This window comes from Cervus elaphus, chromosome 5 (genome assembly GCF_910594005.1).
Source record: "Cervus elaphus chromosome 5, mCerEla1.1, whole genome shotgun sequence".
Lineage (NCBI taxonomy): Eukaryota > Metazoa > Chordata > Mammalia > Artiodactyla > Cervidae > Cervus > Cervus elaphus.
In genome coordinates, this window is record NC_057819.1 from 125,845,602 (window position 1) to 125,873,117 (window position 27,516).

The 27,516-nt window shown below is 41.4% G+C and overlaps 1 protein-coding gene across 6 annotated transcripts in view; it reads right to left on the minus strand.

The window, feature by feature from the left end:
- The window catches only part of TNRC6C (trinucleotide repeat containing adaptor 6C), a 114,497-nt gene that overhangs the window by 73,075 nt on the left and 13,906 nt on the right, over nt 1-27,516 (minus strand). For all 6 annotated transcript variants that reach the window (XM_043905395.1, XM_043905393.1, XM_043905391.1 and 3 more), the window contains exons 2-3: nt 1,669-1,768; nt 923-944 (exon numbers count right to left, since the gene is read on the minus strand). In XM_043905395.1, coding sequence (XP_043761330.1) covers nt 923-944; nt 1,669-1,731 — 85 coding nt within the window. In that variant the 5' untranslated portion in view covers nt 1,732-1,768. The remainder of the gene's footprint in view (nt 1-922; nt 945-1,668; nt 1,769-27,516) is intronic.

Consider the following 27,516-nt stretch of genomic DNA (forward strand, 5'->3'; position numbering starts at 1 on the left):
AGAGAAAGTAGAAGCTTTAAAGAAATTCAGTATCCTTTGGTTGTTTACACAAACTGGATCAACATTATTGGCTTAATCCTTGATTGGTGGAAATCAAATCAGAAGGAAAATCATAAAGCATTGTTTAGAAAGCTAATATAATATATATATTTTAAAAATTATTTACTTTTAATTGGAGGATAATTGCTTTACCATATTGTGTTGGTTTCTGCCATGTATCAACTTGACTCAGCCACAGTCGCCCACAGGGGACATACTCACCCTACAGGGACATGCGTATGTCCCCTGCCTCTAGAGCCTCCCTCCCATCTCCCCCTCCACCCCACCTCTAGATTGTCACAGAGCGCCAGGTTTGAGCTCCCGGTATCAAACAGCACATTTCCAAATTTTACATATGGTGATGTGTATATTTCAATGCTCAACATCTCATTGTTAGGGAAATGCAAATCAAAACTACAATGAGGCATCACCTCACACCCTCCAGGATGGTTATCATCAAAAAATCTACAAACAATAAATGCTGGAGAAGGTATGGAGAAAAGGGAATCCTCTTGCACTGTTGGTGGGAATGCAAACTGATACAGCCACTATGGAGAAGAGTACGGAGATTCATTAAAAAAACTAGAAATAAAACTACCATATGACCCAACCCCACTACTGGGCATATTCCCTTAGGAAGCCATAACTGAAAAAGACACATGTACCCTAATAAAACATTCTGTAGGCATTTTAGATTAAGCATATACTAACTAAATGCAGATGTAAAACCAGGGATAAGTAACGAATTTCACAGTGAATTGTAAAAAATAGATTCAAAGGCAGGGTTAGATTCTTTGTGTTTAACCACCAATTTTTTAAAAAGTCATCATCATAAACTTTGGTACTGCCATAAAATTTACCCCCCAAAATAAAGTAAACTCACCTTTGGTTTTTTGATCAGCAGCCTGAAAAAAAAAAAAAAAAAACTCTTTAGGAATAATGTGTAGGATGTACACATCCATATGAAAGTGTATAAGCAGACTTTAATATTAGAAACTTTAAAAACAAGTTTTTGCCCAGTTACTTTATTAAAATTTATTACTGGGAAAAAATGTATAATTGTCTACATGTTATTATGTGCCAATATTGACCCAAAGGCAAAACAATCTATCTGGAAGCTCATTTAAGCTCTATATTTTAATACAGACTAAAACATAAACAGTTTTAACTATCAGGTACATTAAATCAGGCAAGAATAAAATAAACAATGTAATTTGTACCTAAAATTCAAGCCTGATGGTAAGATTTACAGTATGACTTTAAATTGTAATATTTACTAGTAAAAGTTGTAAAAGAACACTTGCCAAAGCTGCAAATATTATTTCTAGCTTTTCTAACAAAATCAGTTAAATGGGCCTTACACATGGTTGTTTTGGACAGTTCAGTTTAAATAAAATAGCATGGCCATTCTTTACTACCAGTAAACACAAAATCCTTCAAAACACAGCTCTAATGCTTCTTTTAAAAGACATTTTGTGATTGTCACCCTTTATCTATGTCACCAGCACTCTAGATAGAGCATACCGGATTTCAAAAGTAATAAACTGAACCTCTGTTAACGTAATGGCTATGATAACGCAGTGAGACAGAGGGACTACAGAAACAATGGACTAGGAACTCTAGCCAAACCTTTTTCTGAGCACCTTCCTTCTTTTTCTTTTCTTCCTGCTTTTTCTTTTTCTTTTCTTCCATCAAATGTTCCTCTTTTTGTGTTTCTTGTTCTTTCTCCCTATTAAAAATAAAGAAAAGTGGTATTAGCCTAATGTCCATTTTAAATCAATGATTTAAAATGGAAAAAAAAAAAAATTAGCTGCCGAAAGTTGCAAGTCAAGCAGAGTTCCACGCATGGTACGAAGAAGGATATTTTGAGAAGAGGCGTTAGACATGGACATTCACCGCCCCCCCCTTCCAGGGCTCCACTTCTCTTCAGTACCAGAACACACAGCCATTTGTGGCGGCCATTCACTCGGCCCACATCTGTTGAACACCAACCTTCTATCAGGCAGTGTATGCAGCATTAGAGGACAAGATGGAGAAAAAGACATAGTCCCTACAGTCCAGCTCCAGACCAGGATTTCTGTCTCAGGGACCACTGTCATCACACCTTCTGGATTAAAAGTGCAGACTCCTGGGTCCCACTCTAGAACGACCAAGTCAGAGTTTTGGAGGCTACTCTTACACACACCTTGTTTGTTCGACAGACCAATTGTTTTTAAACAGAGCTCCCTACACAGCATGGGGAACAGCTGGAAGGGTACGCAGAACACAGCCCAGAGCAACTCCTGAAGAGTCGGGCGGCTTATGAGCTACAGCTTAACGTCGCACAAGTGTCTGGCTGGCGCAGGGCAGGCTGCTGTTGGTTATCAACTCACCGCCTGTCAGCTCCAGATTCACCCTCCAGCACAGGCCACGCAATGATGGATGTGTTCCCTTAAGCCCTTCTTCCCTGTGAGTGCCACGCAGAAGTTTCCCAGTGCAGGGCCCTAGAGGGATCTGCAGGAGCAAGGGGCTGGCCCGCTGTGAGGTCAGCATGTGGCCAGAAGGACCCCTGGGGAGGACCCTCGCCACGGAGGGAGAAGGGGCAGTCTCCTAGCAACCCTGCAGCTGTGGCGTGATCCAGGGTCGGCGTGATCCCTGTCAGCACACACCCTGCGGGCCTCCCGCTGCTTGCCATGCTCCCACACCGGTCTCTATGGGCTTCTCCCCATGATGCAGCCATGGCCCTCCTGATGGGGATGCCACGTGCTCTGTGCCCGCGGCACTGACGCTGCCCCTTTGTCTGCACACCGGTATGCCAGGCCATCAGCAGCGGTTTTAAAAGTTCACACCGGGAAGGCTGCCCCCCACTCCAGTGTGTCTGTGTGATGGGCTACTGGCGGCAGCTCTCCCTGGCTGGAGGAGCGCTTCCTGCGACCACCAACTGCCCACTGGCTGACCTGGGCGATGCTGGGAGCTGCTCTGCCATCCAGGGGGCTGCACTACCGCTTCTTCAGTGGGTGTGAGCCCCAGCCTCGGGGAGGGGCCCCCTCCAGTTGGGCCTTCCTCAGGCTCTCTCCCTCAGCCCTAGCTAGCATACAGTTTTCTAGAGTTCCTCTCTTACCACAGTTTAGTTGGGCTTCCCCTGGTGGTTCAGTGGTAAGGAATCTGCCTGCAATGCATGGAGCAGCAGGAGACATGGGTTCGATTCCTGGGTCAGGAAGATTCCCTGGAGGTAGGGCATGGCAACCCACTCCAGTATTCTTGCCTGGAGAATCCCGTGGACAGAGGAGCCTGGCGGGCTACAGTCCATGGGGTTGCAAAGAGTTGGACGTGATTGAAGAAACTTAGCATGCACAATTTAATTATTTTCATAACAAACATTCCCTGTTGATATTGCCATGTAGTCTCTGCCTCCTCACTGGGCCCGGACTGACAGGTGGGAAGGAGAATTTAACAGAATAAGGAGAAGGAACACACACACAACAGCCTCAGCACAACACCGCTATCCACCCATCACTGTTGTTTAATTTCTTGATTTTGAAGTTTGTTTTTAACTTGTAAATGTGCTTACGACTACTGCACGCATAGGGGATCTCAACCTAGCGTCAGTCTGTATATATCTGAATATCATCATAAGGAAAACAATTTAAATCAACTTGATGGGGGGGCACTTTGTTGTTGTGCTCAGCTGTGCTCAGCTGTCTGTGACCCCATGGACTGTAGCCCACCAGCCTCCTCTGTCCATGGGGTTTCCTGGGCAAGAATAATGGATCCTGCATTTTTGCAGGCAGAGTCTTTACCACTAAGCCACCAGGGAAGCCCACTTAAGAGATCAGTCTTCCTTTAAAACAGTGGTTCTTGGCCTCTCATCAGAACCACCCGGGAAGCAGACTTCCCTCCAGAGGTTAAGAACCTGTCTCCTTAAGGCAAGGGCTGTGGGTTCAATCCCTGCTGGGGAAGGGGAATTAAGATCCCACCTGCTATGGGGCAACTAAGCCTATGAGCTGATGAAAACCCAGGGCAGCAAAAAAGAAAAAAAAAAAGCAACTTTTTTCACAGAACGAACAACTGCCCCCGCCCCCCCCCTCCCCCCCGCCAAACTTCCAATGCCAAGGCTGCAACCGTTTTCAGTGAGATCAGGGAACAGAACTCAGTCATCAGGAGTTTTAAAAGCTTCCAGATGACTCCAATGCCCAGCCAAGGTTGAGAAACAACTTTTAGAAGGAGGTCAGTACATTTCTCAAGCTTGGGAAATGTTCATTATCTCAGGTAATACCTTCTAGGAATCTTTTCATGTTAAAAGGTGCAGAGACACTAAGAAATCTGTGTTTAAGTGTTCTTACAAAGCACAGTCAAGCTCCGTGAATGGTGCATTGGTGCTGTAATCACCACGCTGTTGCCCCACATCTAGGGAAAAAGGGAACAAATAAAAACTAGGAATGTCATGGCTGCTGAAGGAAAGTTACATGGCTCAAAATAGCTTGGAGTTAAAACTCACCTACAGGTCCTCCCCACCATGCTATGCAAAACAAAGAACTCTCTCACCCAAAGGGGGGAAAAAATGGACATTAAGGTTGGTTAAGCCCAGCTCCCAGCCAGTCCAGCCTCTGGCCTATCTCCAGGATTCCTTCTCCCAGCCATTTGAGAGAGAACTACTCGGAACAACCTTGGAGAAGAACAGGCTGTCTTAAGACAGTGGCTTTCCACATATGTGCCTGTATATACGACTCTTCTCTCGGATTAGTGCAGCACTCACTAATCTGACTGCCGCCCCTTCTCGCCTCATTAAAGGTGACCTGTTCCTGCAAAGTGCCGTCTCGGTCTTTTTCCGAACCTCGCCTTCTCTAACTCCCTTATCCTACAGCTGCCCCACCTGTGCATGCTTTCTTAATCTACAGCGTCATGAAAGCCTTCAATTACCTTCTGATATTAAACTTAATAAGGTAGGCAAGTAGAGCTACTTTTCAAAAAAGCTATTCTATAGAATATGGAATAAAAATGATTTTTGCTTAACTTTATTACTCTGAAAGTTAAATTAATTAGAACCACCTATTCCCCTAGCAGTACAGTTTAGGGGCTTCCCCTGTGGCTCAGCTGGTAAAGAATCTACCTGCAATGTGGGAGACCTGGGTTTGATCCCTGGGTTGGGAAGATCCCCTGGAGACGGGAAAGGCTGCCCACTCTAGTATTCTTGCCTGGAGAATCCCACTGACTATACAGTCGCAGAGTCGGACATGACTGAGTGACTTTCACTTTCATAGTATTGAAATAAATGTTGGAAATAAACATCTCATGTAGCCCTGAGATACCTTACACTTTCCTGCCTGAAGTCATGTTTCTATGACTAAAGCATGATTCAAATGTTTGAACTTTTAAGACAATTTCATCTAATATCCCCCCTAACTAGCACTACTTTCTTCTATCTCCTGGTATATAATTTCTGCTATTTTTCATTAATAATTTTGTAAAAAGCATTGAATCTCATTTTTATTTAAAAGGTAATACATGCTCAAGAGAAAGCATAAAGAGTACAAAAGATATATAACAAAAAGAGATTCTTCCTTCTCCAGGGTCCACAGGCTCTCTCCATGGAGATAACACAGAGTTTCTTTAAGAATATTCTCTATGTGACTGTATAGTCGTGTACCTTTAAAAATGCTTGGATCCTTGTATCTTGACTTATCCATCTGAGATGTTAACAGTTTAATGTCAACAGTGATGGAGGCAGATGCGGTTCTTCAGGACCCCACTCTTCCACCCCATCACTTGTTCAGTCGCTGGGTCGTGTCCGACTCTTTGCGACCCCATGGACTGCAGCACGCCAGGATTCTCTGTCCTCCACTGTCTCCTGGAGTTTGTTCTAGTTCAAGTCCATTAAGTCGGTCACTACTATGAATTAAATCAATGAGCGGCATTTGCTTTAAAAGCAGTGTGTTAATGTTCAATGCAGAGCTAGGTAGTATACTGTGAGGACATTTAACCTCCTGTGTAGCCGCTTTTCCCAGAGTTCCTAGTTGTTTTTCCTTTCCTCTTGCTCTATCCTCCCTACAAAAATTCTGTTTTTGTTTTTTACACATCCGCTCTCCTCCAGTTTAAAAACAGGAGCCCTCTCCTCAACTGCATTGCCCGAACTCCCTTCAGAGCCTTGGTCCAGCTCGCTCTGTGTTGGGAGCACTCTGCTAGAGTTTTCTAAGATCCTCCAGTCATTTCATTTTTTAAAAAATTTAAATTGTGATAAAATATACATAAAATCTGCCATCTTAAGCCATTTTTACACGTACAGTTCAGTAAAGTTACAGTCATATGGTTGTATAACCCATCTCCAGAACTCTTTCCATCTTGTAAAACTGAAACTCTGCCCATGAAATAACTGTCCACTATCCCCCCCACCCCCAGCCCTGGCAACCACCCGTTCTATTTTCCGTTTTTATTAATTTGATTACCCTAAGTACCACATTGTGGTTTTGATTTGCATTTCCCTCCTGATAGTGGTGTCAAGCATCTTTTCACATGCTGCTTGGACCTTTGTATCTCTTTCTGGAGCCTACTTTCACTATGGCTTAATTGTTCCTTATATGTAACTCTGAATCACTGTGTCATTTCCATCAGTGCAGTGGGAAAGGAGGGGAAAACAGACTAAGCAGACAGAACAGTGTGTGCAAACTCATCACTGCCCATCCATGAATGCTGACCTGAACTTACTAACTCCGTCATCCTGTGACTTCCCTTGTCTTCCTCCTTGAATGATGCCCTCAATTATGCTACCATTTTGTTTCACTGATGGCTTGGCTGAGCATAAATTCTAGGTTGAGAATCAAGTTTGAAGGCACCACGCCCCTGCATTCCAGCATCTACTACCTATTTAAGAGATGTCTGATTTTGTTTTGCTTTTTAGTCCTTTCTAGGTGATTCCTCCCAAAGCTTCCTGTCACCCCCAGGATTCTGAAATTTCATGATGATGTGCACCTCAGTGTCTTTCTCCCCCATTATTTGTGCTTAGTATTTGGTTGATGTTTTCAATATATAGGTGTTACTTTCGGTTCTCCGATTTATTTGAAAACATCTTCTGCTTTCTGAACAACATATTAAGTCTATTAGATGGATAATCATAATTTACCTTTATGTTTTCTACTCTTTTTTTTGCTATTGTTGCTGTCAATTTTTTACGACTAGATCTTTCAAGTCCTTCTACTGAGTTTCCTATTTCATGATATTAAAATTTTACTTAACTTCCTTGTTTTTTAGTTCCCACAGCACTGTGTTCTTGTTTTATAGATGCAGGTCATTTTTATGCTAGCTGAGGAGATTAATAATTAGGTTTATCTGAAGTTCTTCCAATTTTCTGCATTGTTTGTTTCCTTTCTGGATACCACCTCCCTTAGGTTCCCTTTGATGTGAATCTTTTCTCAATTGTCTGGTCATCTTTAGTTTGACCATTCAAGGTATCAAAAAACCAATTAGCACACAGGGAGCTCAACCTGGTGCTTGGTGACAACCTAGAGGGGTGGGATGGGGTGGGAGGTGGGGGGGAGGTTCAGGAGGGATGGGACTATGTGAACCTATGGCTGATTCATGGTGATGCATGGGGAACCTGGTGGGCTGCCGTCTATGGGGTCGCACAGAGTCGGACATGACTGAAGCAACTTAGCAGCAGGGCAGAAACCAACCCAACGCTGTAAAGCAATTATCCTCCAATTAAAAATAAATAAGTAAACAGATTCGTTTTGTGTGTATGAGCTGGACTTGCTTCCTCATGGGCTTTGCTTTAGGAAGACTGGTTGGGGAGCTGGCTAGTTTGCTAAAGTAGCCTCAAAAAACAAAAGATGCAGCCTTTCCCCTGATCATAAAGGGTGTTTTATTCAAATTATTAACTACCAGATCTTAAGCATCCAGAACTGCCGACACATTAGATGTCACTATTCTGCATTCTGACCATAACCTCCTACGCTTACTCCTGTTTCCACTACACCCATTCATTATCTTTACGGAAACCTCCTGTTCCCCGATTTCCATGTCCTTGTAAGCTATTTTCATCTGTTCCTTTCCTAGAAAGCCTAAACCTTAAGATCATCTCATATGTTCACTACACAACTAGCATATGCTATTTACTGTGGTAGATAGGCATCAGGGACAAACAGAAGGGCTGATTCATTTAACAAATACTTTTTGAACAATGGCATTATAAGCCCTCTGGGATCACAGCAGTGACAAGGAGGGGGTCATACACTTTTCAGGATATTCATATAAATAATGCCTCAAACAAATGATGACTATTACAACAATGATATGCACACAATGCAATGAGAGCTTAGAAGTCTGCTGGGTGATGTCCTCCTGTTCATGTTATCTATTAGAGCTAAGGCCCTGCTTTTAATGAACACTGTGTGCTTCCTCCTGTACTCTGGGCTCTAAGTACCTTAGTGGCAGGACTGTCTTCTGTCTCTGTGGCACGGAGAAAAAAAGCCTGTCATCATTCAGGACATTGCTGGTACCAATTTCTCATCCATAATCTCAGGTGAAAAAAAATTTTTTTAACACTTTTATTTATTTATTTGCTGCATCGGGTCTTAGCTGTATCACACAAGATCTTGCCTTTCGATGCTCGGACTCGCTGGTTGCAGTGCGCCCGCTGAGCTGTTCTGTGATGTGTGGGATCTTACGTCCCCAACCAGGGACTGAACTCGCGTCCCCTGCATTGCAAGGTGGCCTCTTAGCTACTGGACCACCAGGGAAGTCCCTCAGGTGAAATTTATACTGGAAGAACATCTTCGATAAGTATACTTTGTTTCCCAGGGAAACTTTATTTCCTGAAATGACCAAGTAATATTCAATACATTTCTATCTACCTTTTGAGGCTAGTAAGAGATTATAAACTGTATTTTTTCTTTTTCCCCTGTGTGGAGAAGTTGTGAGGTGGATTTATAAGTCAAGCTGTATGGGAAATAAAGAAGAGGGATGGCCAGGTTGGGAAAATGGCATTTTTCAATTTTAATTAAAAAATATTTATTTGGCTGCATGGGGTCTCAGTTGTGGCACAAGGGATCTTTATCTTGTTCCCTGAACAGGGATTGAACTTGAAGGCCACTGGACCACCAGGGAGGCTGCTTAAGTTAAATTTCAACTTAAAACTTTCATTTAAATATATATGGTTTTACACACAAGTGCAAATGTAATCTTATGCATTTTTCCCAATATAAACTTTGCTTTTGTTTCTCATTTGCCTGGCACCCACTTACTCATTCTTTCTTCTCTCTCCACACCCAAGTCAGAGGTCCACTCTCCTCCACCTCCCTTCCAGATAACCCATGAAGCCACCGAGTTCATATTCTTCTGAGCCTTTCATCATGTTCATGTAATTATATGGAATCATATACATTATCCTTTTTACAAAGGATTTTAACTGATCATTGTTTTGTAATACAGAGATCGTGTTATACAACTTTTTTTGCATCTTGTTTTCCTCATTCAACGTGTCTCTCTCTTTCCTCATCCGTTCTCCCAACTGACAGACCTGGTCTATTTAAGTGATGATATCTCATTATTACTTTATTTTGCATTTCTCTGGCTATTAGTGAGACTTAGCACTTCTTTTCCTTTCTTTCTAAGAAAAATTTTTAAAAAATCTTTTATTTTTGGCTGCATCAGCCCTTAGCTGCAGCACAGGGGCTCTTCACTGCAGCACACAGGTATCTCTCCAGCTGTGGTGCGTGGGCTTAGTAGCCCCACAGTACATGGGAGCTTGGGCTTCCCAGGTGGCGCCAGAGGTAAAAAAAAAAACCTGCCTGCCGATGCAGGAGGTGCAGGAGACCCAGGAGTGATCCCAGGGTCAGGAAGATCCTCTGGAGGAGGAAATGGCAACTCGCTTCCAGTATTCTTGTCTGGAAGATTGTGTGGGCAACAGAGCCTGGTGGGCTATAGTCCATGGGGTTGCAAAGAGTCAGACCTGACTGAGTGACTTAGCATGCACATGTGTGAGATCTTAGTTCCCTGACCAGGGATCGAACCCACAACTACTGCTTTGAAAGGCAGATTCTTAATCACCAGACCACCAGGGAAGTCCCTAATCCATCATTTCTGATGGCTACATAATATACCATGGTGTGAATGTTACCATATTCTACTTTGCTTTAAGTTTTATTGAATGTTACAATACTGCTTCTGGTTTTTTATGTCTTGGTGTTTTGGCAGTGAGGCATGTGGAGTCTCAGCTCCCCGACAAGGGATCAAACCCAAACCCCCTGCACAGGAAAGTAAAGTCTTAACCACTGGACCACTAGGGAAGGCCCCCATATTCTACTATGTTATTCCTCTCTTCATACACATTCACTTCATTTCTAGTTTACCATCACCACAAGTAACTCCAGCTTAGTCTACCTGGCTTCTGCTACAGAAAACAGCATTGCTTTGATTTAGGGGTACAATGGATGCTTCAGTAACAGTGGAAACTAGGCAAAGAGAAGTCTGATATGGGCTCAACTTCAGGACCCAGAGCAAGTCTGAAGGGCCAAAGTGGACACAGGTTATCTGTGTTTTGTGTGGGGAGACATACAGTAATGCGTCCCTAGTCTACTGAATTCTATTGGAAAGAAAATATTTTTAATAATCGGATTTTCAAGATGCATATTTCTTTTATTCTCAAGTAGTTTAGCAATCACCAGATTAGAAGGCTTTGGGTGGAGAAACAAGCCACTTACATTTTGGAAGCATCTAGAAGAAGAATGGAGAGGAGGTAGGAGACTGCCTCTAAGTGGAACCTCTGTAGGTATCAATCATCTCAGTATTCCCAGTTAACTACACCTTCTCCCAGAGAAACGTGGTTTGAAAGATGAAATTATGGCTGGAGATGTAGCTACCCTATGCAGAGGTATTCTAGGTGGAAAGTGTTCCAAATTCCAGTGTTTTATTAGTTGATTACTGCCTTTTTGCACAAACACAAAAGAGGGTGGGCTTGTTTTGCCTGGGAGGTTTAGTCACCAGAAACTGTAACCCAGTTTCACCTGTAGGACACATCACAGTTTATGCTCTGAAGTCATACTGGTTGGACTCCAATGTCATGTCATTAAAATATTCACTAATTCAGTGTGTGTGTGCACTAGCTAATTTAATTAGAATTTCCTGGCAGTGTTTATGTTAGGAATAAATGTTATCAGGCAAAATTGAAAAAGGAAGGGGAAGGAAGTGGTATCCTGTCCAGTCGTCACAGAAATATTTCAGGTTCTTAACTTTTCAGCATGTGTTTGAATACCTGCTATCTGTAAGACATACTCACTTACCCCCTTCTCGGCAGTATGAAGAGGATAAGATACATACAAAACAGCCTTAGACCTTGAAGGGGCATAGACTCTAACAGGAAAGTGACAGTGAGGCTGGAATTATCCTTAATACTCGACAGAGTATGGAAATAAAACAGAAAAATGGAGTAGACAGCTTATGCTTGAGATTCAAAGTCACAGAACCAGGTTCTAAAGTAGGTCACTGGCATAGGAGGTCAAGAACCTGGAGGCTCAAGTATGGGCTGGATTGCATAAAAAAACCCACACAGTTGCTCAGCATGACCCCAAGACGTGGGGTGGAAAAGGGTACCACAGCTCTGACAAATGTTAATAGGAGCAGAGGGTGGAAGGAAGAATTTTTATTTGAGGATCAAAGAATAATGTAGTCAGGGAGACTCTAAGGTCTCCTGCTGGTCACACCTTTGTATGATGCCCTCCCCATGAGTGTGGGAGGAACCTATGACTTGCTTCTCCCCATTAGAATATGGCGAAGGTGACAGAATGCTGCTTCCTTGACGACATTATAAAGCTCCATCTGTTAGCAGACTTGCGTTAGTCTCCCTTTCAGGGGTCAGCTTTAAAGAAACAGCTGGCATGAATCCTGCTGCTGCAAGGAAATGAATTCTGCAACAGCCAGAGCGAGCGTGGAAGCCCACCTTTCCCCAGTCAACCCCTCCCTCCCATGAAAACCCAGCCCTGGCTTGACTGCTAACCCATGCTAGGCCTCCTGACCCTCAGAAATGGTGAAATAATAAATGTGCATTGCTTTCAGTTTGTGGTAGTCTGTTATGCAACATAAAAAACTAATTAGGTCATGCTTTAAGACTTTGGGGGCCAGTCAAAATGGAATAAGCCCACCACAGCCTCTCTGCCACTGATTACAACAAAAAACTGGATGAGGTACAATATCAATACGAAAGAAAATCAAACTATGAAAAGTAAACAAAAGCAAGTCAGCCAGGTAGAGGAGTCCAAACTCGGGGAGGTGGCTGTATGGCGGCGAGTTCCCCACTTCCCCTTCTTTCACTGCCTGTTGGTTGTTATTTTGACCGAAGGTCGGCTCTGGTCACAGCGCTGTGCTGTGGCGGCCCAGGCAGCTGACGCCAAAAGAACCTCATCCTTCTGAACAAAGAACTAGGAAAATGAGCTCCTGAGAGCTACAGTGTGGCAGACCAGAGAGCCATCGGCTGGAGGAGGCCCTCAGAGTCTGTCCATAAACTTTCAGTTCTGGTTCACCCTCAAGTCCTGCATGTACGTGACAGACCCCAAACAGGAGCAAAAGTTTGGAAAACTGAACTACAACTTCAACTACACTTCCCGATCCCCGCAAAGTCCTTAACTAACCCAAGAGACACACGTGTGGCCCGGCCCAAGGCAGCATAGCATAGTGAAGGCTTGGGAAACTGAACGACCTTCCAATCACTGCCCACACAGGGTGAGACAGGCTTTGTGGTCTGAACCTGACTGGCTTGATTGCCTGCTAAACAAAAACAAAATAAAGTAAGTTAACAACAACAACAAAATCAACATGCTCCTGAGGAGTTTAATAGGACTCAAGGTCCATACAACATGTCCAGAAGGTCTAGGATAAAACTCAAAATTACTCTTCATACAAAGAACCAGGAAAATGTGGCCAAACTGTCAGGACAAAAGACCAGGGATAACTCCCAGGTGACCTAGCTGTTGGAATTATCAAAGCCTTTAAAAAAGTTATTTTAATTATGCTCCAAGAGGCAAATAAAGGTAAATGCCCTGGAAACAAATGGGAATATAGATGTTCACAGCAGATAAACAGAAACTATAAAACAGAACACAGTGGAAATTTTATTTATTTATTCACTTATTTTTCACTTTTTGGTTTGCAGGGTCCTACTTCCCTGATCTTGTCCTTGGCAGCGAAAGCGCGGAGTCCTAACCACTGGACGGCCAGGGAATTCCCTCAAGTGGAAATTTTAGAACTGAAAGACAAAATATCTGAATAAAAAACTTCACTAGATGGGCACAGTGAAAGAATGGATAAGAGGAAAGAATTTGTGAACTTAATTTGAGCACAAGAAATGATCTGATCTGAAGAACAGACAGAATAAAGATAAGAAAGTAGAGTCTCAAGGAGCGGTGGGATAATACCAAATGACCCAACACTCATGTCATTTGGGTTTCAGAAGTAGAGGAGAAAAAGACTGGTGAAAAGTAGAGAAGAAAATAAATCTGAGAAAATAATGGTGGACAACGTCCCGAATTTGGTGATATATATAAATTTACAGATTCAAAAAGCTGTGTGGACTCATCAAATGAGATAAGCTCAAAGAAAAACCACACTCCAACAAATCATAATATTTAGTACAAGCAGCCAGATTCAAAAGGATATGTGCTGCATAGTTCCATTTACATGACAAACTGAGAAAAGAGAAAAATCAGAGGAACATAAAACAGAGCTGTGATTGCCTGGGGCTGGGGATGGAGAAGATATTACTACAAAGGGACAAAGCAAGGAACTCTTTGGAGGATGACAGAGCTATTCTGAATCTTGATTATGATGGTGGCTATATGTACCTATAAACATGACATATACACTGCATAGATTCATAGAAACTTATATAACTGTGCACCAGAGAGTGAACTGTACTGTATGCAAACTTTTAAAAAAAGTGAATAAAAACAAGAATTAAAAAACAAAAGCAACAAAAATAATGATTGTAAATGGTCACAGGGAGCGGAGAGAGGCTCCGGAAAATGTTGAATCCCTCTCTCATGCATCTCCTTCCCCCTCCATTCCTGGCCTAATGAGAGATGGGGCTTCAACAGAATGGAGGAGGGGACATGGAATGAGCTGGGAGAGTACAGAGCTAAAGATAAAGGTCTTCATTTTCCACAGACCAGAGTACCATAAGGTACAGAGGGAAGCTTTGGAGGAAAGGATGAGACACTGATTGGGAATGCTGACTGCAGGAACCTTTATTTTGGAAGGATGCAGAAGCATCACTGAGATCTGAGCAGAGGCATGGCAGAATCAGCGGGCCTCAAGGTATTCCAAAAGAACTCTGACATTATTTTCATTTAGTGCTAACAAGGACTTCAGCCCCAGGATTTCTTTCAACACTTACTATTGTGGCTAAAGCACCAAACCAGAACAAACCCAGCAGCACCCTCAGTAGGAGCAATCTGACTGACCAGACTTCTGATAAACACACATGTGGTGCCTGCCATCTAACCACTGAGACGTAGCCACTTCCCTGTCCCACCAGAGCTTCCCAACATCTGATGATCTTCCACTGGCTTTTTATCACAGAAAAATGATGTTCCTCATCTGGTAGGCTTTTCTCTGAACAATGAAGGTGATTAGCTCCATCCGGTATTTTTGCCGCTTCCTTTACTCCCCTCATTGGAAACTGTACTCCAATTTTCCTGAGTGCCAGTCCTTCTCTCACTCTAACGTTTAGAACAGTGGCTCAAGAGAGGTGTCTGGCCACTCCAAAAGCACTGCATTTCCTGGGCCATGATGCCTAGATTCAGGGCAACTCTATGCACCTCACAGGATCACAGGAATGGAAGCTGAAGGCCTTGACCATAGAGGGCCTGGAAATGAAGCTGAGGCTGAGGGAGAGAAGCTAAGAAGTGGAGTGAGAATTAAGTCTTGGTAACATACATCCTTTGAGCCCAGGAACAAGTCCCTCCTGTGGCCTACTACGTATGAGTCCAATCAAGACACTCTCTGGAATGTGAACCCTGAACTGAGGGGCAAGCAGCTGAAGCAGATCCATCTCAGAGACCGCGACCTCCAGACCTGCCCACAGCACTTGCCACCTAGGCTCTGCAGGCTGCGGAGACTGGCTTCTCAGCTTTTCCTCAATGATGTCAGCCACCTCTTATCCTTCCTAAGTCCTTCTTCCACTCCCTCCTTAATTTGTAGAGTCACTTTCTGTTGCATGTAACCGAAGAATCCTGATAAATACAGTTTATCAACAATTTAATTTAGACTTATAAAAGTGCTGACTGGATCTAGCGCTATTTAATCATGATTCTCAAAACTAATCATGTTCAGTAAACATTGTTAACCACTACAAAAGCTGCTTTAAAATTACTATATCACATGTCAATTACAAATACAGAAGTTAGAAGTACCTCTTTTTGAGGGGGCCAGGCCATGCAGCATGTAGGATCTTATTTCTCCAACCAGAGATCGAACCCATGCCTTCTACAGTGGAAGTACAGTCTTAACCACTGGGCTGCTAGGGAAGTCCTTAAGTACCATTTTGTGAAAACCTTTTATTTCATTTCTGAGTTTAAAGTAGCCTCAAATTAAGTCGGAAAACGACACAATTTTTATTGTTGCTCCACTTTTATCATCAGTTTTTATAATGATAGTTGAATATGTGTAGTTTAAATATGCTTAAAATAATAGACACAAAGCTCCAACCACCTCACAGATACAGATGTCCCAGCTGGTACATTCTGGTATGTAAGCGACAGTGAAGTGAAAGTCACTCAGTCATGTTGACTCTTTGCGACCCCATGGACTATACAGTCCATGGAATTCTCCAGGTCAGGATACTAGCGTGGGTAGCAGTTCCCTTCTCCAGGATATCTTCCCAACCCAGGGATCGAACCCTGGTCTCCTGCATTGCAGGCGGATTCTTTACCGGCTGAGCCACCAGGGAAGCCCAAGAATACTGGCGTGGGGAGTCTATCCCTTCTCCAGGGGATTTTCCTGATCCAGGAATTGAACCAGGGTCTCCTGCATTGCAGGCAGATTCTTTACCAGCTGAGCCACCAGGGAAGCCAGAAGAGACAGTGGTTATTAATAATGATCGGGGTTTCACTGAAATTTTTACAATAGGCACTATGTAACCAATGACAAGCACGCTTGACCTTCTGACTACTAAGGAACGCGGGCTGGGGAACTGCGCTATTGACTTACTGCCGCTCAGCTTCACACTCAGTTTTTTGCCAGCTCTGTGAAGACCAGGACCTTTAAACATTTTCCTTTGCCAGCTGGCAAGATGTTAAGCTTCTTCAATAGAGGGTGCTAGAGAGACACAGCAGGGAAAGTTTTGCTCTTGGTTGACTCCTACAGCCCCCTCACTCTGCTGCTCTGAGGAACTTCCCAGCAGCTTCCCCCCAGCCCAACCTGCCCCTAAGCCTCCCCACCACCTCATGCTCATGACTTTTCTGCCATACCTGAGTCACAGTTGTACCCTCTCCAGAGGTCTGGACCTCAGCCAGGAAGCTCTCACTGGGCACCCCATCTCAGCCCTGGGGGCAGTGGCTACTCCTCATACCACCGTGCCTACAAAATGTAAAGCTTTCTCTATTTCTAATAAGCAAATCCCTCATTACTCCAATCCCCTGTTAGAGTCATTATTGTTTAGTCACTAAGTCATGTGACTCCATGGACTGAAGCCCACCAGGCTCCTCTGTCCATGAGATTTCCCAGGCAAGAATCCTGGAGTGGGCTGCCATTTCCTTCTCCAGGAGATCTTCCCAGCCCAGGGATTGAACCCGTGTCTTCTGCATTGGCAGCAAGGTTCTTTACAGCTGAGCCACTAGCCGTAAAGTTAGAGTTAGAAATTCCTGTTAGAGTTAGGAATTCTTTATATTAAACTTTCTCTGTTCACATTACCACTTGGTTTCTCTCTCCTGACTGATAGAAGAATCCTAAATTAGAGACTATTTCAATCGTGTCTTCAAACTGGAGGCTTTAATACTGCCACACTAATGAATAAGTAGCATTCACAGATATGCCTAAATAACAAATAAAGGACATTGAATATAAAACTACAAGTTAAATTTAATTAAAAACACATAGACCTGAAGTATGAAACCTGACAGGTGGGAAAGAGAACTCTATTTGTCTGAATTTGCCTAATATCACTTGCCCAGTAGTTTCTTGTTTAATACCACAGCATTTCTATGTTCTAAAGACTGTAATCCACCTGCACAAATTCAGAAAAGGTTCTCCTTCATGATTAGGAAGCAGAAAGAACAAAGTCCCGGCACCAGATAACCACTGGCCAGTCACTGAAGTATGAAACAGAGGCCTGGGATGGTTATCAGTGAGAGAACCAGACTGCAGATCATTTCCAGGGTAAATTGTATTTAAAAATGTTACAGTTCTGTGAACTGAAAGGACTGTTAACTGTGGACTCAATTTTGGGAGCCATTAAAGTAACTTGTGCTCAAAGTTGGCTTCTAATTTGGGAGAGCAGGCCAGTGCACAAGACCTGGGTGGAAATAGCTTTATGACGATCTGCACAAGGGAAAAGTCGGATATAAAAAGAGATGATACCACTGTCGCCATCTACTCAGTCCCCGACCCAGAAACATTTGTGGAGCCAGGGTTAGTATGTGAGGAGAGCAGGAAAGAAGGTCTCAAAGGTCTGTGCTGGAGTCATGAGCCTGCCTAATCAGGCTCTACAATGAAGCCTACGGCAGGAGAGAAACTCTGGGACCAGCTGTATTTGTGCAGAAAAAACACAGGTACTAAAAGGACTGTTAATATTTCACATTAAAAATGTGAAATGCAAAGACTCATTTCAGAAATGATTAGGAAGAAAGCCTACCTGAAAAATACCAATTATTTAAAGAATTAAATTTTCTATCTTGTTTTTTAAACATACGCTAGGTTCATATGACCAAAACCAAACAAACAAGAGTCTAGACAGAGACCCTATGGGAACCTAATTGAGAAGAAAAGTGTTCTATAATTTGCCATGCTGCTCTTATGAAATAATCAGGTCTAATCCTTATTCATTCAACAAACACAGAGCAGTGAACTGTCTCCTAGACCCTGACTTGCTCAGTTCCGCACTTTGAATACTAAGAAGTACTTAACTAGTCACAGACTGTTGTTTCAGCACCTTAAGCTACAGCCTGGGAATCACTGTCTTAAACCAACAACTCTAATACTCAAAATATGTGAACATGTATGACCTGGGTGTCCAATACTACGTTCACATATCAATTTAAAAGAGCAAATGTTTCCTATTACTCTTTCAGTCAGCTCACTGCTAGCTGCCACCATTTTGGCTTTCTGGTTTCTTTTTTTTTTTTTTTGATAGGGAAGAAGTAGATTTACACTAATATAAATCTTGTAAGAAGTGGAAGTGGGCAGGCAAGGGAACTCTGCCTCTGATTCAGAGTTCACCTCCTTCAAGGACTTTAACGGAGCCACATCTGGTAATGAGTCAATATAGGTGCTCAGAGCTAACCTACCATCTGTCCTAAAGTGAAGCAATCAGCAATTTACTAAATTATGTTACTAATAACGATTCAATTCCTTACTCTGTCCTTTACGGCTTCTCATTAACCATAAGAACATGCACCAGTTCTGCAAAGGAAGAATTTTCCCTAACACTCAGGTGCAAAAACAAGTTTTCCGGGAGACACCTCCCCCAGGTGACACAGCGTCAGGTGCTGGACGTCCTCTCTCACGCCCCAGAGCACGCACACAGCCGAGAGCGTGATGGGAAAACTCAGGGAACTGCCCAAAGCTCAGCAGTTCTCTGGGCAGCCACGGCTGTGGTCCAAGTGTGACCAAAGTATGAAGGTTTCTGATGGTTTTGCTGAATCCAAAGATAAAACCTAGAAAATCAAACAAGTCTCCATAGATAACCAAGTTCAACTGAAAAATAAATACTAAGGCAGCAGCAGACAGTTTGAAGTTGTAGTCTTTGAAAACACTAATGATAGCAATAGCTGTCACTTCCTAAACATTGGGCTCGGAAGACTTTTTCAATAGTTGACCTCAATGACTCCTCAAAACAACTCTAGAAATCGACATGACCTGTGTCTTAAATAAGAAGACCCTGAAGCTCAGAGGATCCCGGTGAGGAGCCCAACGTCACACAGACAGGAAATGACTCTTAAGCACACACTCATTCATCAGGCACAACGCACCCCAAAATAGCACACGCGCTTTGCTGTATGCAACCCAAGAGTGAGAGGAACGCGCTTCAGTTTTAAGACAAGCTGACAGTAAGCCTGACCCTACTTTTTGGAAATTGAAGATTCCAGTTAAGATGATCTCTTAGATGACATATTAGTTATAGTACTGGCGCAGCCGCTATAATTACAAGACCCCAAAATACAACATCCTAAAGACGATTCTCCCCCATGTCCAAAGCCTGGCCCGACATCTTTGCTCCATGAAATTATCTAGGAACCCAGCTCTTTTCAATACCAGAAGAGGAAAAGAGGCACTGCAGAGCAAATCATTTCTTTCTGGTTCATGCCTTGGAAGTTCAGCATTATTTCTGTTTATATCCAGTTAACCAGAACTTATCCATATCCCCATTTCTAGACACAACTATGGCCAGGGAAATCTAGGTGTGCACATCTAAAACTTCTTTCAAAAGGAAGGAGATAATGCCTTCCTGGGGGAAAATTAACAAGGTTCCCAGTAAATCTTTCAGAATGAATCTGTTACAAAAATACCAAATTTTATCCAATCTAAGATGTTTTCAAATATAAGATGCACCATTATTTCTTATGCACTAAGAAAGAAAAATGATGCCAATTTCAGAGATGTTAAAAGTGGGAAAAATGTGTTTCTCAGAATAAATGAAATGCAGTGTGCTCCTGAAACAACAAATCAAACCAATCTATCCTATGAAATTACTGGACAAAAACCAATTAAATTTTAGAAAATAAATTATTACAGTTGCTATAAGATCATGCTTTATGATGATAATATAAATATACAAATAAATACAGGGAAGCCATAAGTACACTTCATAAATTAAAAAAAAAAAAAAAACCCAACCAACTCAATTCTATGGGAAAGTCAGCTACTTTCGGAACACATGAATATTTTGGAACGCACCATTTGCTAAGAAGTACGGGGTGCCACGAGAGCATGTGGGGAGGAGGGGAGGGTGCTGGCCAAGTCAGGAAAGCATGGGCGGTTTCCTGGGGAGGTAAACTAAGCTCTGAAGGATGACTAGCTGGACTGGCAGGGGAACAGCAGGGATGAAGCTCTATGGTGGGAAGAAATGGAGTCTTCGAGAACAGCAAGACGGCTAGAGAGCCCAAAGCATGGGAACAATGAAGAAATGGCTAAAACAAGTCTGGTGGGATAGATGTGGGTTAAAGTTTTTGGTCTTATCCTCAGAGCAATGAGAAGTTAAGTGAAGAATTTTCAGCAAGAGAATAACAATCATATTTGTGCTTTTACGAGCCCATAAACAGGATAAACCCGGGAGAGGGACACACTAAACTGGAGGTGCCTGAGCATTAAACTGGGACGGGAGCTGGCAGCTCAATATAGAATTCTGGATTCAGAGGAGAGATTTGGGCTGGAGAAATATCTGAGGAGCTGTCAGTGCAGAGATAAACCAAAGCCACGGCCAGAGCTAAAATCAGGTCGGAAAAAAACTTAAGGAACGTCAGCATTTTAAAGGTCAGACTTAGGAGGATGAGACTGTCATTCAAATACCCACCCACTATCGATGCATCAATTATTATTAATAACTGGCCACAGTATGTCAGACTGTTTTAGGTAAAAGGATATCCAGTGAACAAGATACATAAGCTTCCTCTTATTAAGGAGCTTGCAGTATAGTTAGTAAATGAAAAGTACAAGAAAAAAAGATAATTTCAGTTTGCAATAAATGCTGTGAATAAAATTGGCATTGCAACTCAAATTCTATGAGGGCAGTGACATCAGTGATGAGATTTCCAAAGTGAGCAACCACTGAGAACATTCCAGACAAAGCCTAATCTTCCTTTGACTTACATGAGAGTTGCTTTCTTGGGGAATTCAGATATATATATCACAACAGCACACACAAGAAACTGAATACATGTAAAATAGATTCTGCGAGAAAATAAAACAAGTTTTTCCTCTACCTAAATATCCAGAGGACTATCCAAAGTCATGAAGCATGTAGCACCAGCCTATACTGCATGGGACTGGTCTGAGGACCACAGAATGTCCAGGATCCTTGGTTCACAGCCCGCTCAATACCACTGCACCTGACCCCAGTCATCCTAAACACATCTCCCTGTTTCCAAATGCCCCCCACAGGGGCTGGTACCTCCCCTTTTGAGAACTGCTGCTTTAACGCAACAAAGTGCACACGAAACAGAGAGGCACTGAGGTTTCTGTACCAACAAATTCTAGTTTGTAGACACTTCCATGAAGTGGCAATCACTCTTTTTCATTTGATAGGTAACAGCTGACCTTTGAACAACATGGTTTTGAACTGTACAGGTACACTTACATGTGGATTTTTTCAACAAATCCACACTATAGTACTACATGATCTGAAGTTGGTTGACTTGAGGACTGGAACCTCCTACAGAGAGGGCCGACTGCAAAGTTACATGCCGATTTTTGGCTGTGCAGAGGACCAGTGACCCAAAGCCCCTCACTGCTTAGGGATCAACTGTATTTACTGTGTGCCCAATATTCTGGTTCCTGCCTTCACAGAGCTTACATTTTAGAAAATTGTAATAAACACACAATTACCTGAAATGAAGATGATTCAGAATGCAGCTCTTATATTTAAAGTCAACACACCCTAGCATCTCTCAGGCAAAAGTACAAAGAGTTTCCTTGAAAATTAATGTTACATTCTCCATTAATTACCTGTAGTCATTTGTAGGCACATGTATCATAGTAGAGATTTAAAAATTCAGCACTCAACAGATGACATCCAACCCTGAAAAAACAACTGTGTACTTTCAAATTACACTGAAAAATGTTTTTACAGTCTGAAAAACAGTAGCACCTAGTGGAAAAGATACTAATTATAACCAAAACCTTTTGGACTCTAAATATGCTCAGAAAGAAAAGAAAAGGAGGGAAAAGTACAGGAGTGACTGCCATTGAGAACAGATGGGCAGATGCAGAGAAGAAATTCTAACGTTGGGAAGAGATGTGATAAAGAATAAAGAGTTGGTAAATACTGCTAATTAGTACAGTAACACTGGTATACAGTTGACCAGTCTTAATTTACATTCTCAAAAACCCTTGGTTCAGTTCATGGAGTTTTCTAAACTTAAAAAAGAAAAGATTAAACAAGCTTCACAAATGTAATTTTTAATGACAACATAATATTTTCATTGTGTAGATGTGCCATAATTTTTCTTAACAGTTTTCCCTGTTATTTATTTAGGTGTTTCCTTTTTACACTACTTTCATCACTAAACCTCTTTTGTGTAGTTTGTTCTGTATTTGTGATTCTTGTCTTAACAGAGATTTCCAGAAGCAGACTAAAACAAAGGGTATAACTAAGAGTTTCAATACTTATAGCCAAACTGTTATCCAAAGGCATTTTTTTCTTTTTTTTAAAGGCATTTTAATAATTTGTATTTTTATTAGCTGAGCATAATATGTCCTCATAAGCACTGAGTATTATAATTTTTAATCTCTGTAAATCAGATAGAAACAGCATCTCACTGACCTTCATTTACAGTTCTTTGATTACTGTTGTTTAGTAGCTAAGTTGTGTCCGACTTTGCGACCCCATGGACTGTAGCCCGCCAGGCTCCTCTGTACGTGGGACTTCCCAGGCAAGAATACTGGAGTGGGTTGCCATTTCCTTCTCCAGGGGATCTTCACGACCGAGGGATCGAACCTGTGTCTCCTGTATTGGCAGGTGAATTCTTTACTGCTAAGCCAGCAGGGAAACTTGGTGATTTGATTATTAATGGACACATTTCCCCATGTTGTTACTTAACATGCATGAACTTTGTTTTCTGTGAACTAACCAATTATATTTTCTGGTCTATCCCTTGGGTTCTTAATGTGTTTTGTCTTTATCAATTTGTAAGAATTTATATATTAAATGGATTAAACTTCTATTAATAAAAGTTTAAACCATTTAATTTTATTATTAAACTGTTGCTGTGAACATTTCCCCCATTTTTAGTTTGTCTTTAAGATTTTTTTAATTGGAGTATAGTTGCTGTACAATGTTGTGTCCGTTTTTGTTGTACAGCAACAAAGTGCATCAGCTCTATGCACACACACGCCCACTCTTCAGACTGCCCTCTCATTCTGGTCATCACGGGACGCTGAGCAGTGAGCTCCCGGTGCTCTCATTGGTTGTCTATTTCACACGTAGTAGTATATACGTCAATCCCAGTCTCCCCATTTGTCCCACCATCCCTTCCTCCCTGGGTAACCATAAATTTGTTCTCTACATCTGTGACTGTTTCTGCTTTGCTAATAAGGTCATCTGTATCATTTTTTCTAGATTCCACATAAAAGTGATATTATATGCCCCAGTAGCTTCTGATGCCTTCCAAGAGTTGCTTTTTATGTTCCACCTAGCTCTTTTAGGTCTTGGCAGCAGGGGTAGTCTGATACAGCTTGTCTGCCTTAGTCAGAAGCAGGAGTATCTCAAAGGATACTGAAATTTATTCAGTGACTTTCCAGGTAGCAATTAAGATAATCTTATGCCACTCCATGTCTTGAATTCTCTTTAGAAACAGATTTTAAATAATGCTAACAGTGATGAACTATGCTTTCTGTAAATTATTTAAGATTCTCAGATTACATTTATGTTAACAGAAATTTAAAGACAGCTTTGTTGATATCATTTTCATGTTTTTGGTATAATTATGCTAGCTTCACAGCCTGGATAGCCATCTACTTAAAATTCTGAGGTAATTTACATAGTAAATATTAAAAAGTATGAAAGAATTTATTTTTATTTTTTGGCTGCACCACGCAGCTTGCAGGCTCTTAGTTCCCTAACCAGGGACTGAACCTGGGCCCTGGCAGAGAAAGCACCAACTACCAACCACCGGACCACTAGGGAACTCCCAAGAAAGAATTCTGTTAACAAGGTTGAAAGGAAGAAACTTTCTGGAGAGAAATTCTTGTATAATTGAAATTTCTTCTTCATTCTGTTTGACTTTCTGGCTTCTTAGAGGGTTCTGTAACTACTTAAAAGGTTAAACTCTTGTCTCAGCATGAGGTTGAAGCTCAATAAATGTTTCTTTTTTGACCTAAGAAGGTGTCTTTTAGTTTTGCATTAATACCAAGGCATAAATAAGGGCTTCCCCGGTAGCTCAGCTGTAAAGCATCACTTGCAATGCAAGAGACATAGGTTCAATCCCCAAGTTGGGAAGATCCCTTGGGGGAGGAAATAGTAGCCCACTCCTGTATTCTTGCTGGGAAAATCTCATGGACAGAGGAGCCTGGCAAGCTACAGTCCATGGGATTGCAAGAGTCAGACACGACTGAGCACAGGCATAACTATCTACTCTTCTTGAGTTAGGAAGTTGCTGTTCAATATCCAAAGCTACATTTTCTGGAGATTATAAATCTAAGATATTAGTGGAACTGAAAAGGGGATATTACTGCTCACTCTCCTCCTCATCTTTCTCTCTTTAACATACCTCTAAAAGGAAAGGAAAACCAAGCTTTGTAAGTAACTGAGTGACTGTCTATTTCCTAGGTATCTGATCTTCCTGAACAAAGCTTTACCGCCTTGTGATAATTACATGCCACAGGAGACTGAATTATAAGCACTTCTGGAACCCTGGATAGGGCTTCTCTGTGTGAAGTACAGTAAGTTAAATGGACAGTATGATCATCAGAAGAACAAATCCTAACAGTCTACAAAGAACACAAATTCAATCTCTATTCCATGACTTTTGCTCAAGCAATGATTTTATAGGCTATCCTTGGATCTTTTCAGGATAAACCACCCCTTCCCACACACACCCTACAAATCACACACTGAAGTGATTACTATGGTTGTGTCTGTGATAGGGTTAAAACAATACCACCCTCTAGAGTTGAATCACTCCTTTGAAATTACAGTAATATTCACACAAACAGATGACAGCACAAATGTGTGGTAGTGAGGAATAGATTTTGCAGGGCTAAATATAGGGAAGATAATGTGTACCTACAATGTGTCAACTTTATACACTATTTTATTTAATCTGGATAGTGACACTGTAAGTAAGCATTACTAGCCACTTCTTCCAGACGAGCCAAGGCTGAGGGAAAAAAAAACAAAAAACAAACCTGAAGTCACTGAGCTAATAAAGAGACATTCCCAGAAACCTATCCCAGAGTTAACACTCCCAAGACCATGCTTATACCAGTGGTCCTCAAATGCTGGTTATCAGTGAACGAGAATGAACTGCACATATTTAAAGCATACTATTCAATAAAATTTGGTATATGTGCACACCTGTAAAACTAACCCCACAATCAAGGTAACTCCAGGTAATACCACAAAAAGAGGAAAAAAAAAGGATGAGGACCATTTTTCACAAAATCACATTCACTTAATTTATAGGATTCTCCCCTAAGATCATGTTTTCTACTTCTTTGCATGAGAATGTCTTTTGTTTTACAAAGTAATAAGAGCTGATGATGGTGGTTTTTATTCAAATATCTTTCATGGCATGACTAAAAGATGGCAACCATATACTGGCTCCCACTTCTGTTGTTAAAACTTTACTTGTGCATGAAGTCCCAATATCTCTTAACCACAATGCCTTTCTATATTTTCAAAAAAAGATTTTAGCCCCAAAAGGAAAGGTTTGATTAAATAATATTTAAGAGATAATCACCTTCCAACAAGAATGACAAATATTTCAAAACCTGCTGTGTGAAGTAGCTACCTTTATGGGCAAAATTATAAGGAAGGCATCCCCATTCCCTTTACCACCATTTTCCAGTGATTACATGGTTTTTAAATTTTGCTTCTCATCTCCCTCCAGTGCACTGTCCCACCACTCCTACCAACAGACTTCAAAACTTAACCTCAACAGATAAGCTCATTGCCTTGATTGTAGGGGTGGTTTCAAAGGTATATACATATATAAAATTTTATTGAATGGTAAACTTCAAATCTGTACAGTTTAATATATGTGGGGGAGGGGGAATCCTTAACAAAGAGGCCAAAAAAATAACCTCATGAGGGGTATTAAGGTATTTGAATCTTCTGATATGTACTATCATTTTCACTGTCTGTAGGTGTTTGTACTCATCTTCACTAACAGCATATGAGTGGAAGATTTTCCTTTCTTATTCTCCTCTGGGTTATATTTGAACTTAGCCAGCTGAAAATGTTAAAAAAAATTCTAGTATCTTTAATTTGCTTTTCTTTGATCACTGGCAAGACTAAGTTTTTAAAGTTTGTAAATGCTTGCTTACTAGTCTGTTTTTATCAATTGTCTTTTCCTTTGCTCCTTTTCCTATGTCAAAAGACATAAAGCTAGTTTTCTTTGGCAACCCTTGGGTTTGAACTCAGGACTGTCTGATATTATGGAAGGCACACCACCTCTTTGGATCTGTTTTATTTTCTATAAACCCTACAGATCTGTGAATTTTAAACAGCTTCAATTACTTAAGACTTACTCATTGAATGCAGCACATATACAAGATATAATGATGGCTAATAATATTTTTGTCACTAATCCAATCAACACCTTGACTATAAAGAACATTAAATAGCAATGGTAAGATAACCCCAAAATAAAACCAAGCAAAAACAAAACACACAAAGAATAATTCTCATCTTAATAAAAAAATAAGGTGACAATTCTGATAGTAAGTGTATATATATTTTTTAACATGCATTGAAGCCTTAAAATAACATTTTCCCACTTAAAAAAAAAATTCACAGTACAGCCATAACCATAATCCAGTTTTCAAATGATTTCACTACCCACCAAAAATCCTTCATGCCAATCCCCATTCTCACCCTTAGCCCCAGACAACCACTAATATACTTTCGGATCCCACAGATCTGCCCTTTTTGGAAATATCACATAAATGAAATCTGGCTGTTTTCATTTGACACAATGTTTCTGAGATTCATCCACACTGTAACGTATATCCCAACTTCATTCTTTGTATGGCTGAACAGTACTCCACTGTATAGACATCCACATTTTGTTTAACCATTTACAAAATGTTGATGGTCATTTAGATTGCTTCCTCTACTGGTTATTACAAATAACTTTCATGTTCATGTTTTTGAGTGAATATACACTTTTATCTGTATTGGGTAGATATGTAGGAAAGGAATTACTGGGTCATACAGTAAATTTATGTTCAACTTTTTAAGAAACTGCCAAACTGTTTCCCAAAGCTGCTGCAACAAGCAATTCCATCAACGGATGAGGTTCCCCATTTCTTCACATCCTTGTTACTGCCTGTCCTTTTGATTGCGGCCTTTCTAGTGGAGATGAACTGGCTATGGTTTTAATTTTCATTTCCTCCATATCTAATGATGTTGAGCATCTTATG